Source organism: Mauremys mutica, chromosome 6, assembly GCF_020497125.1.
Source record: "Mauremys mutica isolate MM-2020 ecotype Southern chromosome 6, ASM2049712v1, whole genome shotgun sequence".
In the NCBI taxonomy this organism is placed as follows: Eukaryota; Metazoa; Chordata; order Testudines; family Geoemydidae; genus Mauremys; species Mauremys mutica.
Window position 1 is genome coordinate 48239485 of NC_059077.1, and position 16017 is coordinate 48255501.

Below are 16017 nucleotides of genomic sequence, written 5' to 3' on the forward strand. Positions count from 1 at the left end.
GTTAATGAAGATATTGAACAAAACCGGCCCCAGCACCGACCCTTGGGGCACTCCACTTGATACCGGCTGCCATCTAGACATGGAACCATTGATCACTACCCGTTGAGCCCGACCATCTAGCCAGTTTTCTATCCACCTTACCGTCCATTCATCCAGCCCAGACTTCTTTAACTTGCTGGCAAGAATACTGTGGGAGACTGTATCAAAAGCTTTGCTAAAATCCAGAAATAGCACATCCACTGCTTTCCCCTCATCCACAGAGCCGGTTATCTCGTCATAGAAGGCAATTAGGTTAGTCAGGCATGACTTGCCCTTGGTGAATCCATGCTGACTGTTCCTGATCACTTTCCCCTCCTTTAAGTGGTTCAGGATTGATTCCTTGAGGACCTGTTCCATGATTTTTCCAGGGACTGAGGTGAGACTGACTGGCCTGTAGTTCCCTGGATCTTCCTTCTTCCCTTTTTTAAAGATGGGCACTACATTAGCTTTTTTCCAGTCATCCGGGACCTCCCCCGATCGCCATGATTTTTCAAAGATAATGGCCAATGGCTCTGCAATCTCATCGGCCAACTGCTTTAGCACCCTCGGATGCAGCACATCCGGCCCCATGGACTTGTGCTCGTCTAGCTTTCCTAAATAGCCCCGAACTACTTCTTTCTCCACAGAGAGCTGGTCACCTCCTCCCCATACCGTGCTGCAGAGTGCAGCTGTCTGGGAGCTGACCTTGTCTGTGAAGACAGAGGCAAAAAAAGCATTGAGTACACTAGCTTTCTCCACATCCTCTGTCACTAGGTTCCCTCCCTCATTCAGCAAGGGGCCCACACTTTCCTTGACTTTCTTCCTGTTGCTAACATACCTAAAGAAACCCTTCTTGTTACTCCTAACATCTCCGGCTAGCTGCAACTCCAAGTGTGATTTGGCCTCCCCTAACAACCTCATTTGATTTAACTCCATGGAGTCATACAGAATAATATCCAAGAGGTAAACTGAGTGTATATATAACAGTGATACAAAATACAGATCTTTCCCTCATTTCCCACAAATACTTTATGGAGGCCTATTGTTAAAATGTACCTGATGTTGTTCATGAGGGCAGTCTGATTCTGGCAGAGCATTAGAATGTTGACCCACAAAAAGAGTTACTTAAAATGACTAGCTTTCCATTTTTGATGCGAAAAGTGCCCCACAACTCAATTCTAATTTTTTAATAGAAACAGGCAAGTTACAGTCACCTATAGTGCAGACCCTCTGGTTTTAGGTCTCTTGCTAGCACTTATTATTCTTTGATATTTAATTTTTTAACATGTTTAGAACACTTTGTTCTCAGGAAAGCATGAATGAGGGGGATTAAATTATATCTGTACTATACTTTCCTTGGTGACTAGTAATTATGCTGTCACTCACCATGCTACGCTATTCATTGCACTTAACTGCATAAAGCTAAGAAAAAAAAATCACATTTTCTCATGTATTAGAACACAATTAAAATCTATGGCTTCTTACAGCATCATGTAGTAATCCAGAGAATAATATAAAAGAGTAAACAATGTGGGAAAGTTGTATTTTGGATGTTATTTTTTTCTTCAAGCAACAAAATAAAAAGCTATGTTGCCCACTTTGATGGAGTGGGAGAGTTATGGGAGTAAGGTCCTGCTTAAGTGTACCTGACAAATGTGGCAATTGTATCCTGTTGCTCTTTGGAGAAAGCAGTAAAATATAGCCTCAGATACACAGGACATTCTTCAAGTTTGGTCCATAGTTGGAATTGACATATTTTTCAAAAGAGACTAGTGAATTTTGGATACCTTGATTATTTTTTTGTTCTGCCCAATTTTAGACATCTTAAAAAGCCCTAATTTTTAGAAATACCGAGTACCTACTATCTAAAAATAAAACCTGTCAAAGAAGTGGGCAACTTATCTATCTATCTATTTTTCTGAACATGGTTCCTGAACAGACCCACATTTACCCATTCGCCTTCTTTGAGCAGTTAAGTGGATAAATTTGTAAATTATTCTGTCCTTCATTGTGATAGGCATTCACTTTGGATTTCATTTCATCACATACAAACCAGTTCTGCCCCTTTCATTATTTTAAGTTATTTACATAAAAATTTTATTCATGAATGGCGGAAGGGTGCAGAGTGTGGAAAACTATTTAACTACAAATCATTTACTCTGGTGTTGTTCATGTTGGGTCTCTCCCATATTGTGTGCCATACCTGGGATGGATGAGGAAGATGGTGTTCCAATCACAAAAGATAAAATCCTGTATCTTAAAAGCCCTAGAAATAGTTTGCCACCATACATAGCTTGAGGGATGTTAAGTTTCTTGGTTGGGTATATGAAATTATTCTAGCTATAACATTTTGCTTATCTGTTCTCAGATTGATTAGCCAATATTTCTCTCTAGGTGTAGCAGGGTGGCAGTTAGGCTTATATAGGTCTTTTGGAAGAAGTGTGTTAAAGACTGACTCAAAAGGAGAAAGGCAGACCAGGTCTGGAAGGATGTTCTAAGCTGTATGGAACAAGGTCTGGCAATTAGGGGGAGGGATAGCTCAGTGGTTTGAGCACTGGCCTGCTAAACCCAGTGTGGTGAGTTCAGTCCTTGAGGGGGCCACTTAGGGATCTGGGGCAAAAATCAGGACATCTTTACCCTGCCATTACACGACCCGATATAGCATGGGTTCGTGTATAGTGCAGTAACAGCAGGGCTTGGGTGACAATTTAAAGGGTCTGGGGCTCCAGCTGCTGCGGGGAGCCCTGGGCCCTTTAAAGCCTGCTGAAGCCCTGCCACCGTGGCAGCAGGGCTCACCAGTGATTTAAAGGGCCCGGGCTCCCTGCAGCAGCTGGAGCCCAGGGCTCTTTAAATCACTGCCAGAACCCTGCCGCCCCTTCCCCGATATAATGGGGTTTCAGCTATCACGCAGTAGGGATTTTTGGCTCCCTACGACTGTGTTATAGCGGGGTAGAGGTGTACTTGGTCCTGCTAGTGAAGGCAGGATGCTGGACTAGATGACCTTTCAAGGTCCCTTCTAGTTCTGTGAGATAGGTATATCTCCATGACTTCTCTCACTTTTTTTTTTTTAAATATATATGAAGGATTCAGTTGGTTATGTTGGTTAAGCAGAGTGAAGGGAGTCAAGGAGACAAGGGAAGATAGAGAACATACATAAGAACATAAGAAACATAACATAGAGGCAGAAACAAGGCTAAGTGGGGCCTTGAAGGCTAAGAAAAGGAACTTCAATTTGATACAAAGTGAAGGGGAAGCCAGTGAGGGGAAGAAAAGAGGGGCTAGACATAGTCAGAAAAGTGTCACATTATTTTTCAGCAGCATTTTGAGCAGATTAAACAGGTGTGCCAAAGTGAGTCTTCTATGACAGAAAGGAGGAGATTGCAGTAGTGAAAGATATCTAAAGTAAAATTTATACTTTGCTTGCAGTGTGTAACATGGTCTTTGATGTTAGAGAATGGTTGGATAGGACCCCGGTGACCTACAGTTTGAACATTTGTTTAAAAATAATTTGTCATATTTTTCCCACAGCACATTGTTCAAACAGTGGCAGTTATCTGAGGTATTGTTGAGTACTCACAGTTAAAGTGCATTATAAAAAGAAGTGGTACTCATACTAAATTGAAATGAACAAGGCAGATGTAAAAATTATTAAAATTCAGTTCACAGGAAGGGCACATTTTCATAAACAATGCATATCCCTCCTCCCACAAGGTTAATTAAAGAAATATGTTCAAAAGATCCCTTATTTTACTAATCTAATCTGTTGGTGCATCTAATTTTCTGTCAGCAAGGAAAAAAAATCACCAAAACAACAAATTAAAAACGCTTTTTTGAGAACAGCAGAAAAAGCTGCTTAGAACACAGCACACATGAAACATTAACAGCATAACAATGAGGGAGGATAGTCAAATGATTAAAACATTAGATTAGGTGTTCAAGAGACCTGGTTTCTATTCTCAGCTCTGCTACTGATTTACCTTGTGAGCCTGGGCTATGCATTCACATCTATATCTCAGTCTATAAAATGGAGACACCTTACAGAGCTGTTGTGAGTCTTAGAGTTTGGAGAGCACACAGAGGTCCTCTAATATCAAAGGTGCTACCCAAGTATTATATTTTTTATTAAAACAGTTTTATATTTTTGCAGAGTGGCACATAATAGAGACATTCATTAAATCATCATCTTTACTGAATGTATTATTAATGGGGAATTTGCAGTATGATTCTGACAATTACCTCCCTCAGCTCATATAATTCGCTTCAGTTGATGTAGAATTGGGCCCAGTGATTTTATCAGAACAGCCGTTAGCACAGGCAGTGCAATCAGCTGTGACAAAATGTATATCACTGACCTTGTATTCAATGATTTAGGTAAAAAATCTGACTTCTTTAAGGTGGAAGTTTTTTTTTTTTTTAAATGAAATACTAGTCATTATCTGAAGCTGGCTATGTATCAATTGTTGCGAGCCTAGACAGAGTTGGGACAACTACCTGTGTTTCACATTAGAATAATTCATTTAAAAAACTTAAACTTCAAAGTTTACTCCTTTTTACCCAGGCCACAGTACTATTAACAGCATGAACGACTGTCATAACAGTCAGAAGTTAGAAAATCATGCAAGTCAATTAGCCAGACTAATGGAGGAAGACCTTAAATTGTGTATCAATAAGGTACTTTGGGTGTTTGGCTTATGGCACATAAGGAAGCTGTCCTGGAACAAACTAAATCATCACAGAGAGGATTACATTAAAATTTAAATTACTAATATTTTCTATTTATAGTACTCTGATTGTAATATTTTTTTTTTAAGAGGATGGGTGGTGGTTAATTTAAAATACAAAATTTTTCAAGTGAGGGAATTGACTTTTTAGGAGATGTGGTCCTCTTAGGAGTTATAATTGTAAAGTCAGTCAATGTACAGTAGCAGATATTAAAGTTGGCATTTGCAACCAAATGCCAGATAGTTATCACTTACTTTCTAGAGTGAGTTTAGGGGTGAAAACGTGGTATCATTGCTACCACTCTCCAGTACACTAGCTTTTTCATGGTGACCACTATACACTTATCACCAGATGGTCACTGGGAGGTAGAGTTAACAAATGGAGAAAGAGAAGTGCAACCACACATGGTCAGAATATACTACTGAAAGCACAAGGGAAGTTTTTAGATTTTAGATCAGAAACTAGAGTTTCTAGTTGCAAGTCTAATTGATAATTAAAGTAAGCTTCCTAAAGTTCACTAATTCTTCATTAGCTGACTAAGCAACACCACAAGCTTTAAACAATACTGTACATGTTAGTTATAAAGTGGATCTATTTTCACTTTTTGTTGGCATTTGTTCCAAAGCTATCAAGACATAATTAAAATGGTACACTGATTAGTTCAAAACGGAAATTTTGTGCTTTTAATAGTTGATATGTACTTTCAGTCCCCAGAGTAGTAGAATACACACTGTTTTTCTACAAGTGATTTTACCCAAGCTCTCAAAATGGATGCTGTTTTGGTTAGAAAACAATATTCAGTTCTGTTAGGCTATGTCTACACTGCAAGCTTGGAATATGATTCCCCTGCTCATGTAAATATACTCGTGCTAGCTCTTGTCAAGCTAGCATGAGTATAAATGTTTGTCTAGCCAGAGAAGCACTGGTAGTAGCAGCGGAAGCACAGCTGAGCCGTGCTGAGTATGTGTCTGAAACTGGTAAGTGCTTGACATGCCTCAGCCATCTCTCTGTTGTTGCTACCATGGCTATATGGCTATTTTTACTTATGCTTGCTTGATGAAAGCTAGCATGTGTGTATGTGAGCAGGGACACCAGACAAAGCCTTATTTACGCTAAGTGTTCAGACCTGAATACTTGAATGACTTGTACAAGAATGACTCTTTCCTTAAGCAGGACCAAATATGTCCTTCAAGAGATGATGTGGTGGGAACACCAGAGACTCCAGAATTGTTGTTGATGTGGAGAGACCTCTGTAGGTTCACACAACTAGCTGTAGCTTGTTACAACTTCCTGACCCCAAAAGACCCTCTCTAATTTAGACTGCCTGTGCCAGGCTTGGAACAAAGATTTGTGTACATCTCTCAATCTTAGCCAATGGGGGAAGTGCCTTGTAAATCATAACAGCTCTACTACAGATCTATGAATAAGGCTGATCCAGCAGAAAGTTATATTTTGTTCTCACTGGTCTGGACATAGGTTACAGTGCATCAGCCTGCTGCTGCTGGAGATGTCGGCCTTCTGGAGCCACTCTGGCTCACATGTGTTGGGCATTCCCAGAATACAATCCTTCTGAGTAGAAGTAGATTGGAAGATTAATATAATCATAGGACTGGAAGGGACCTTGAGAGGTTGTCTAGTCCCCTGCACTCATGGCAGGACTATGTTATCTAGACCAGTGGTGGGCAACCTGCGGCCACTGCGTGGCCTGTCAGGGTAATCCAGTGGCGGGCCATGAGACAGTTTTGTTTACATTGACCGTCTGCAATTTGTTTACATTGGCCGTGATTTGTCGGTGTTTGTCTAACCTGCTCTTAAAAATCTCCAATGATGGAGATTCCACAACCTCCCTAGGCAAGTAATGGATATCGCCTTAAATCACTTCCCAGAACTGTGTTTTGGGATATATACCTCCCATCTTGGAAACTCTCCGACTCATGAAAAGTTTGGTTCTCTACAGCAGTGCTTGTAGCATACTCTTCCCACTTAATTTATTCTGATTCATATGGACAAAAAATATGATGTCCAAGTTACTTGTGAGCAATCCGTTACACTGAGAAAAATCAAGATTGCGGTGACAAGCCATTCAGTTTTTTTGTCAGTCTTGTAGCTAAGAAAATAATTGTTCATGGTAAATGTTCAGAAGACCTGTCTTAAGAAATGATTTCCACGTGGTGAATATCTTAAAATATCTGGGAATGAACATTAAAACATTTAAAAATTAAATACTCTGTTTATACTGTCATTTAAAAAAAAATCCTGGTTCCTTATGGCATGAATATGGTGGAAATGGCTTTTGAAGTAGAATTTTTCATTAAAATAGTTAACAAGATATTCTCAAACACAAGAATTGGACATTAGCTTCATATACCTACCACCCTGAAATGTTCTTGGTATTCAGTCCTCTTGTAACAAACATAAATGTAATAATATACACAACAAAGCATAACCATTTGCCATTCCCTCATGGAGTCAAACATGAAGGCATCAGAAAAAAAAATCCAATATTCCATTCCAGCATTAATCTTAAATCCTTTATGTAGTACAGCTGAGCAAAAAACTCTCCAGGTGTACCATCAACCATGAAGAAACAGCTAATATCATTCTGTATTTAAGAATTAAGGGCCAGGTTGTGTAACACTCACTTGTTATATAGTACCTTACTATGGAAGGAATTCCCCCCCCCCCCTTTTTTTGTTGTGTATTAAGGCAGTGGCTCTCGACCTTTCCAGACTACTGTACCCCTTTCAGGAGTCTGCTTGTGTCTTGAGTACCCCCCAAGTTTCACCTCGCTTAAAAGCTACTTGCTTACAAAATCAGGCATAAAAATACAAAAGTGGCACAGCATACTGTTGAAAAATTGCTTCTTTTCTCATTTTTGCCATATATTATAAATCAATTGGAATATAAATATTATACTTATATTTCAGTGTGTAAGTATATAGAGCAGTTTAAATAAGTAATTGTCAGCATGAAATTTTAGTTTGTACTGAGTTAGTGCTTTTTATGTAGCTTGTTGTAAAACTAGGCAGATATCTAAATGAACTGATGTACCCCCTGGAAGATCTGTGTACACCCAGGGGTACGTGTAACCCTGGTTGAGAACCACTGTATTAAGGTACTATTCATCATGAATAAGGGATGGCGCAATCTAGTCTTAAAACTTTTTTTTTTAATCTATTCATAAGTCATAGGTTCGAGTTACCAAATTTTTCATATGTAGTAAGTTAAACATGAACACATTAATCTTGAGACCACTGGCATTTTCTACATGGTTTAAGTCAGATGAATAATTGCCAAAATGTTAATTCTGCACAGTCATGCATTCAGTGCTAATTTCTTAGCTCATTCCATAGATCTGCATGAGATCTACTGGCTCAACCTAAATAAGAATATGAAAATGTAATTGTTAACGTGTCCTGTGGGCAAATCTGATACAGTTTTTAGTAGTTTCTGAACTTAACTACATGGAAAAGAAAGTTGAGGAATACAATCATTTCTTCAGTTTCATGCACAGTAGTCCAGTAAGATACACCAAACTGGCTTGATTTTCAGAGGTGCTGAACGCTTAGAACTCCTGCTGAACTCAATGCAAATTGTGGTGCTCGGCCTCTCTGGAAAGTGAGGCAGAACATTTTCCAGTTTCTTAAAATGCATTTAATAACAACCTTAAAAACAATTAAAACAGTACAAAGCTATGGGCATTATTCAATCTGTGGTGAAATTTCTTAAATAGAGCACAGGAAGAAAATGCAAAGTTAAAAATGGCCACAATAAAGCTTTCATCTCTTGATTTGCTTGTAACAAAGTTGGTGTTTTTTCCCCTCAGTTTGCTATCACTAGACTAAAACTGCTTATCATTTGCTTCTGAGGGTGTTGCTAATGTTATTTTAGTACGGGGTGGGCAAACTTTTCGGCTGGAGGGCCACATCTGGGCATGGAAATTGTAGGGCGGGCCATGAATGCTCACAAATTTGGGGATTGGGGTGTGGGAGGCAGTGAGGGCTCTGGCTGGGGGTGTGGGCTCTGGGGTGGAGCCAGAAATGAGGAGTTCAGGGTGTGGGAGGGGATAATGGCTCCAGCTAGTAGTGCTGGCTCTGGGATGAAGCTGAGGGGTTTGGGGTGTGGGAGGGTGCTCCAGGTGGGATTGATGGGTTTGGAGGGCAAGAGGAGGATTGGGGCTGGGGAGGAGGTCCTGCCCTCCAGCTCCTACCGTGGAGTTGCTGTGACGGCCAGGCGGCTCTGTGCACTGCCCCTGCAGTTCCTATTGGCTGTAGTTCCTGGCCAATGGGAGCTGCAGAGCTGGCGCTTGCGGTGGGGGCAGTGTGCAGAGCCCCTGGCTGCCGCTACATGTAGTAGCTGGAGGGGGGATATGCCACTGCTTCTGGGAGCCACACAGAGCCACGGCATGCATGGAGTGGGGCAAGCCCCCAACCCTGCTCCTCGGCGGGAGCTCGAGGGCCAGAGTAGAAGGTCTGACGGGCCAGGCTGTAGTTTGCCCACCCCTGTTCTAGAAGATATGTGCAAAACTACTCTATCTTTCACAGAACTGACTAAATGTGCAATCTTCAGTATCAGCTGAAATGAATATAAGGCAAGTTAAATGTTAAGGCAGTTAAATAAAGGCAATTAAAATGTTCCATGTCCTATCTGAGTAAAAGTAAATTTGCCAGGCAACTCACTGCTAAGCAGTAACCATAGTTAAAGAACAGATCTCAGTTTCATTCCATTTCCATCTTTTCAGCACTTGAACCTGAGTAAATGAAGAGTGGTTTGATCACAAATTCCAATATCTGAAGTTGCTGGTTGACTGCATATTTAGGAGCCAAATTCTGTCCTAGTTAGGTCCTTGCACTTCCATTAACTTCAGTGAATTTGGTCCTGTGTCTTCAGTGGTGGACTTCAAGAACTTAGGGCCTGATCCTGATTCCAATGTAAGTTTATGGCAAATCAGATTGATTTATGGGGAACCTCAGAGTAACTTAATATTTAGAGGACTTGAAGAATACGTAAACTACATTAATTTAGGCTGCCTTAAAAGTGGCAGACTTGCATCCACTTAATGTGTAACTTACATTCCACTTCTTTCACATCACAACTAGCTTTAGCACATGAGTTTACAGAAACTAAAATGGTTTATATCACATATCATTGGGTAGATGGAGATGTTTAACAAGAAAAATAATGGAGTGTGAGTTAAAGATAACTATACCTTCTTTTGGCTCCTTGATGTGTAAATATACAATTTTAAACTCCCTCATACCTATTAATCAATAGGTAATGATTTTACTGTAAAATCCATCAGAACTAATCAAACACAAAATACAAACTCCACGTTGGCCAAGAAGGGGTTAACCAGAGCCCTATGGACTCAAATCAACCCTGCCCTGCTACAAGTGAAGAAGGTGTCAGGCCTGGAGATTAGAGCTAAAAGGGGAGAACCTAGCTCAGTGGGTGGCTGACAAGGAAGGGAAGAAGCTTGGTGAGAAATAAGCCAATAGAGTACAATAAAAGGAATGATTATAGGTTTGCTATGCTTTCCTTTAAAGATATAAAGGGTCAGATCATTCTATAAACACAGAGGAGTGGGCAACAGGATAGGGACTTGCAGGTGCCCTGGAACTTTTCAGTGTGGAAGGAGAGGCAGGTCTGTCACTTGGAACAAGTCAAGGGTTCCAGGCTCTCACTTCCATATCACCATGAATTATTAAGTAAGCATGCTTGTGTTTTCTCAGCATGTTATGCTTTCAGACTTAAATTACCCTCTTCCCACCACCACATCTTTACTTACAGTACATAACAATGTACATAATCAAGCTCAGAAACTTTGACTTCATAACGCTGATCTTTTTGATTCAATAGGTCCTTGAACTTTAATACTTTTCCTTTTTAAACACCATTCAAGTCTAAATGTCCAGTTAAACTAGGTTGGGTTTGTTATGTAAAGCTTCCGCTCAATCCAGTAGAATGCAATCCAGAAGAATCCTGCTCCTTGACCTGCTCGCCAGCCCGGATCCGTGACCGCAGGTGGGCACATCAGATCTACTATGCCTCGGCTTCCTCTGCTGTCTCCGGTAACTCTCCACCTGTCTGAGTGGGTGTGGGGATGAATGCGATGAACGTGCATGAGGGGATGAATGCGATGAACGTGTACGTGCATGAATAAGCTTCATCCCTTTTCTGTTTGATCCAAGAGCAGCATTTAATAAAACCAATACAAGTGTAACCCTGGGTTGGTTTCCAGGGAAACTGAGGTAACAGGGTTCTGTTTAGCATTTACCTGCTTCCTTTATTCTGTTTGCCACGTAACTGAAGGGTGTGCTACTTTTTATTTGTGATGGATTAAAGATCTAATTCACAGTATCTGTGAGGTTCATTGCTTAGAGCTTGGTCTTTTAAGCTGCTGAGTGCCCTTATGCTGAAAGTCATAATTTCACTGAATGGGAGGTAAGGGCACTCAAGCTGTGCAGGAAGCATTTAGTACAGGGGCGGGCAAACTTTTAGGCCTGAGCAGGGCCGGCTCCAGACCCCAGCGCGCGCTTGGGGCGGCGTGCCACGGGAGGGCGGCAGGCGGCTCCGGTGGACCTCCCGCAGGTGTGCCTGCGGAGAGTCGGTTGGTCCCGCGGCTACGGTGGAGCATCCGCAGGCGTGCCTGCGGGAGGTCCACCGGAGCCGCGGGACCAGCGGACCCTCCGCAGGCACGTCTGCAGGAGGTCCACCGGAGCCGCAGGACCGGCGACCGCCAGAGCGCCCCCCGCGGCGTGCCGCCCTGCTTGGGGTGGCGCAATTCCTAGAGCTGCCCCTGGGCCTGAGGGCTACATTGGGTTTCTGAAATTGTATGGAGGGCTAGTTAGGGCTGGCTGTGCCTCCCTAAAGAGCCAGGCATGGCCTGCCCCCTCCCCGCATCCAACACCCCCCCTCCAATTCTTGCCCCCTGACATCTTCTGTGCCCCCCCAGGACTCCTGCCCTATCCAACCCTCCCCCATTCCCTGAAGGTTGCCCCTCCCCTGCCAGGGCCCCTGTTCCATCCACCTCTCCCTGTCCCCTGCCCACCCCCTGCTGCCCAATCCAATCCCTCCTCTCATACCTGACTGCCCCCCTGGAACCCCAGCCCCATCCAACCACCCCGTCTCTCTGTCCCGATTGCTCCCGGAACCCCTGCTGCTCTATCTAACCCCCACTTTCTGACTGCTCCCCCAGGACCCTGACCCCATTCAACTCCCCTGTTCTCTGCCCTCTGACAGCCCCACCCCACCCTATCCATACCCCCAGCCCCTGACCACCACCCCAAACTCCCCTGCCCTCTAGCCAACCCCCCCTTCTCCCTGACCCTTTACCGCGCTGCCTGGAGCACCGGTGGCTGGTGGTGCTATAGCCGTGCCACCTAGAGCACCAGGACAGGCCGCAGCTCTGCAAGAGCCCCACCCCCCAGAGCACTGCACCAGTGGCATGGCGAGCTGAGAATGCGGGGAGGAGGAGAGGGGAACAGTGGGGGAGGGTCCGGGAGCCAGCCTCCCGGGACAGGAGCTCAAGGGCTGGGCAGGAGGGTCCTGTGGGCCGGCTGTGGCCCGTGGGCTGTAGTTTGTCCACCTCTGATTTAGTACATTGCAGGATTAGGTCCTGTGCTTGTATTCAGATCTACAACTAATGGTCTAATTTTAAGAGGTTCTGAAGTGCTGTCTTCAATCCCTGTTAAAGTCAGTGAGTTGCAACACCTCAGCATCTCTCAGCACCACATAAGAGCAGCCTTTATATTTTTAAAAAACTGAAATTGCTTTTTGGAAATGTGGCCTATTTAGTTTTTTCCTGATTCTCGTTCATGGGGGAAAAAAATTCTAGCTCTAGTTCAGGAAAAGAATTACGGGGGCTGCTTTGACCATAACTTGATATTTCATGCTCGTGTTTTAAAGTTCTGAAAAATACTATCCAACGTTATGACATATTATAGACGCTTCCTTATCAACACTGATTTTCCTACCTTGGCACATGTAATTCTATTTAGCATATTTTTACTCCAGAATATCCCCAGCTAAAATATTAAAAAAAAAAAACTGAACCAAGACTGTATTTTTTCCACTCAGGTTTTTGGTAACTACATAAATCATGAGTGAAAAGAATGGTGTATATATTTACATATAAACTCAACATAAGCAATGTATACATGATATTTCATATTAGGCAACTTCAAATTAGTTTTTGGAATTGTCACCCATCCTGGTTTTGGTATGTAAATTTTCTTTTCATACTCAAGTTGTGTCAGTTCTGCTCTACTAAGGAATGTTCACCTACATTAAAGATTTGTCACCTTGGAGAATAGAGGTCTCAAAAATTCATTTCTGAACTCACTACCTTTATAAGATCCTATTTACCAAGGAACATATATGGTACTTGGAACTTAAATCACAAACCCTATCTCTAGGGGTGATAGACCTGAGCCGAAGTCCACTGAAGTCAATGGTAGTCTTTCCATAGACTCCAGTGGGTTTTGGATCACACCTTTAGTTAGTATTCCTTACTCAGGCAAAACTCTCTTGAACTTCAGAGTAAGGAGGGTTGAACAGGACCCCTAATTGTCTTCTGTCAGACCCTTAGCTACAGTAAATTCCATCGTAAGATGTAATCTACTACCATAACTTGTCAGTTTCTCCTCTGCTGACACATGCTGATTCACAGGGTTGACTTTTTTGTGTGTGGAGTTTTGAATGGACCAGTTTGCCAAAAGGGTTAGACTGTCTGCCTCTTGCAGCAGCCTTCAAGTAAGAGATGGCTATGGCAAAGCATCCCTCTCCATACCAGAAGGTTTTTAAACAGATAAAGTATATCTGTTTAGTGTGTAATATAGCACTGTGGCTGCCATTAAAAAAGTTAAAATTTACTTTTAGTCACCACACAAGGTATGAGATATCACAGTTATTTCCCTATGCTTTGGGCCAGATCAAAGTACCTTGAGGTCAATAGGAATCTTTCCATTAACTTGAATGTGCTTTTGATCAGCTGCCTAGACTCAAAGAACTGTGGTTTCTCCGGTAACATACAAAATGTATAAATAATGAAACTTTAATGTATGTTGACACTATGCATTAGTGCAATAAACCTCACATTAATTATGTCTAAACAGTTTTTTCATACACTTCATATTTGTACTGGATGCCATTCTCTTCCTGGACATCAGCAGGGACTCCTGGATATCTGGGGTGGGAGGAAAAATTTAATAGACTATCTGCAACACTTCTAACAAACCGGAAAAGTCTGAAAACCAAAACACCACCCATAATATGGGAATGGTGATTACATATCAATTTTTTAGCAAGTGATTTGATTAGTAACAGAATGATTGATTGGAGTTAGCAGCTGATAAATTCAAGATGTTGCATCCCAACTGCATTGCTAGCTCCAGCATCAGCAGTACTTGAGCTTCAACCACTTCCCCGCTCCTCCAAACAATCCAGATAGATCAATCTTAAAGAACCACTTAATTTGAACGAGCGATTCTGTGGACAGGAGTTGAGTTAGGAGCAAAACTTGAGTTATAGCTCGAGCTAACATGGAACTGAAGACAAGCCCTTAGACAACTGTAGGGTGTTTTTCTGTCAAATGGGGTGAAACAAATTAAGGTCCTAATTCTGCAAAGATTTACACATCTGTGTGACTTTACATAGGTGAGCAGTCTCATTAGGCTTACATTTTTGGCTATAGGATTGGAGCCTTAGGCCTGGTCTACACTAGGGGGGCGGGGGCCGAACTAAGGTTACTTACCTTAGTTCGAGTTACTTACCCGTCCTCACGGTGCGGGATCGAAGTCCGCGGATCCCCCGTCGACTCCGCCACTGCCGTTCGCGGTGGTGGAGTTCCGGAGTCGACGGGAGTGCGTTCGGAGTTCGATATCGCGTCTAGATGAGACGCGATATATCGAACTCCGAGAATTCGATTGCTACCCGCTGATCCGGCGGGTAGTGAAGACGTACCCTTAATTTGTTTTACTACATTGGACAAGGACTCCATTAATTAATTCTTTTGAATTAAACCAGTTTTCCCTTAGACATTGCATATTCCTTCTGGGCCATACTATTCAAATAAAAAAAATTCTTGAAAATGTACATAGCAGTAAATGAGAGCAGAACATGGCCCTAAATTAAATTAAAAATAATTCAAAGTTGATTCTGAAGTCTCTCTCATTTTTCTTCTATTTGAAGGTGAATCATACCAGATTATTAACGTATCTTGATACTTACCCTGGGAGATGTTTGTATTTCTCCAAATCAATTTCTGGAAAAAATGTGTCACTTTCAAACTCATGCAAAATTCTTGTCACAAACAATCGCTGGTGAACTGGCTTCTCCATTGCTACCTGAAAAACCAAAACAAAGGGTTAAAATTTTAGTTTCTTTCTACAACACCACAGCTAGGCAAAACAGAGGATTGTTTTTGTCATGGAGATTTTTAGTGTAGATTTTGATTAAAAACTAAAAATAATTCTCATTTATAATCTCATTTTTAAATGGTGATAATACCTAATGTGACACTCTGTGCCCCAAAGAAACACGCTGCCCCCCATATTCACCATGGTGATATAATTATGATTTTGTTTTGTACAAAGTATGCCCTGTGAAGGTGTCATTCTAAAAGTCTTAATCTGTTGAACATTAATATCCTATTAAGTTGTATGTGCAATCATTGTATATGAAGTTATAAAGTTTTGCTATGTATGTGCTACTGAAACATGTGAGGTTGGGAACACCCACAAGCAGCCTTTCAGGTACACAATAAAAAGGCCAAACAATGTTGATGGCCTACTGAGGAAATACATACTCACAAGGATTACCCCAGGAACTGGGTACAATAGAAACCTCTGAGATAGCACTACACAATGGAGACTGTTTGACCCAGATCACAGCAAAAGAGCTTTCCAGCAAGTTGGAAGAAGATATAAAAGGGGGAAGTGACAACATGAAGGGACCTCACTCTCCCTACAACACAACAGCTGAAAATATTACAGGAAAAAAGATTGAACTGGGGGGAGGGTGTGGAGAGGGAGAGTACTGGTCCTAGGCAGGAAAGAAGAAAGCCTTGCCTGTGTATGAAATGTCAGCAAACTGCTTGTACTATTTAACAGGGTGAGATACTGCTTGATTCAAATCCTATCATGTATATTAGGCTTAGATTGTTTTTATTTCTTATGGTAATTTACTTTGTTTGCTATCACTTATAATCACTTGAAATCTATCTTTCTGTAGTTAATAAATCTGTTTTATATATATTTAACTAAAACAGTTTGGTTT

At 41.8% G+C, this 16017-nt stretch overlaps 1 protein-coding gene and 1 long non-coding RNA gene across 6 annotated transcripts in view; one reads left to right on the forward strand and one right to left on the reverse strand.

Moving 5' to 3' along the window:
• LOC123372574 overlaps positions 1-16017 on the forward strand; it is a 43377-nt gene that overhangs the window by 15293 nt on the left and 12067 nt on the right. The window contains exon 2 of one of the 4 annotated variants that reach the window (XR_006580350.1): positions 9482-9671. The exons of 2 other annotated variants lie outside the window; for them this stretch is intronic. This is a non-coding gene — a long non-coding RNA (uncharacterized LOC123372574). Of the gene's footprint in view, positions 1-9481; positions 9672-10545; positions 10765-16017 lie in introns of those variants that run through there. One more of the 4 variants, XR_006580351.1, reaches the window with a different exon arrangement.
• DHFR (dihydrofolate reductase) overlaps positions 13780-16017 on the reverse strand; it is a 32817-nt gene continuing 30579 nt past the window's right edge. For both annotated transcript variants that reach the window (XM_045020770.1, XM_045020772.1), the window contains exons 5-6: positions 14971-15086; positions 13780-13927 (exon numbers count right to left, since the gene is read on the reverse strand). In XM_045020770.1, coding sequence (XP_044876705.1) covers positions 13849-13927; positions 14971-15086 — 195 coding nt within the window. In that variant the 3' untranslated portion in view covers positions 13780-13848. The remainder of the gene's footprint in view (positions 13928-14970; positions 15087-16017) is intronic.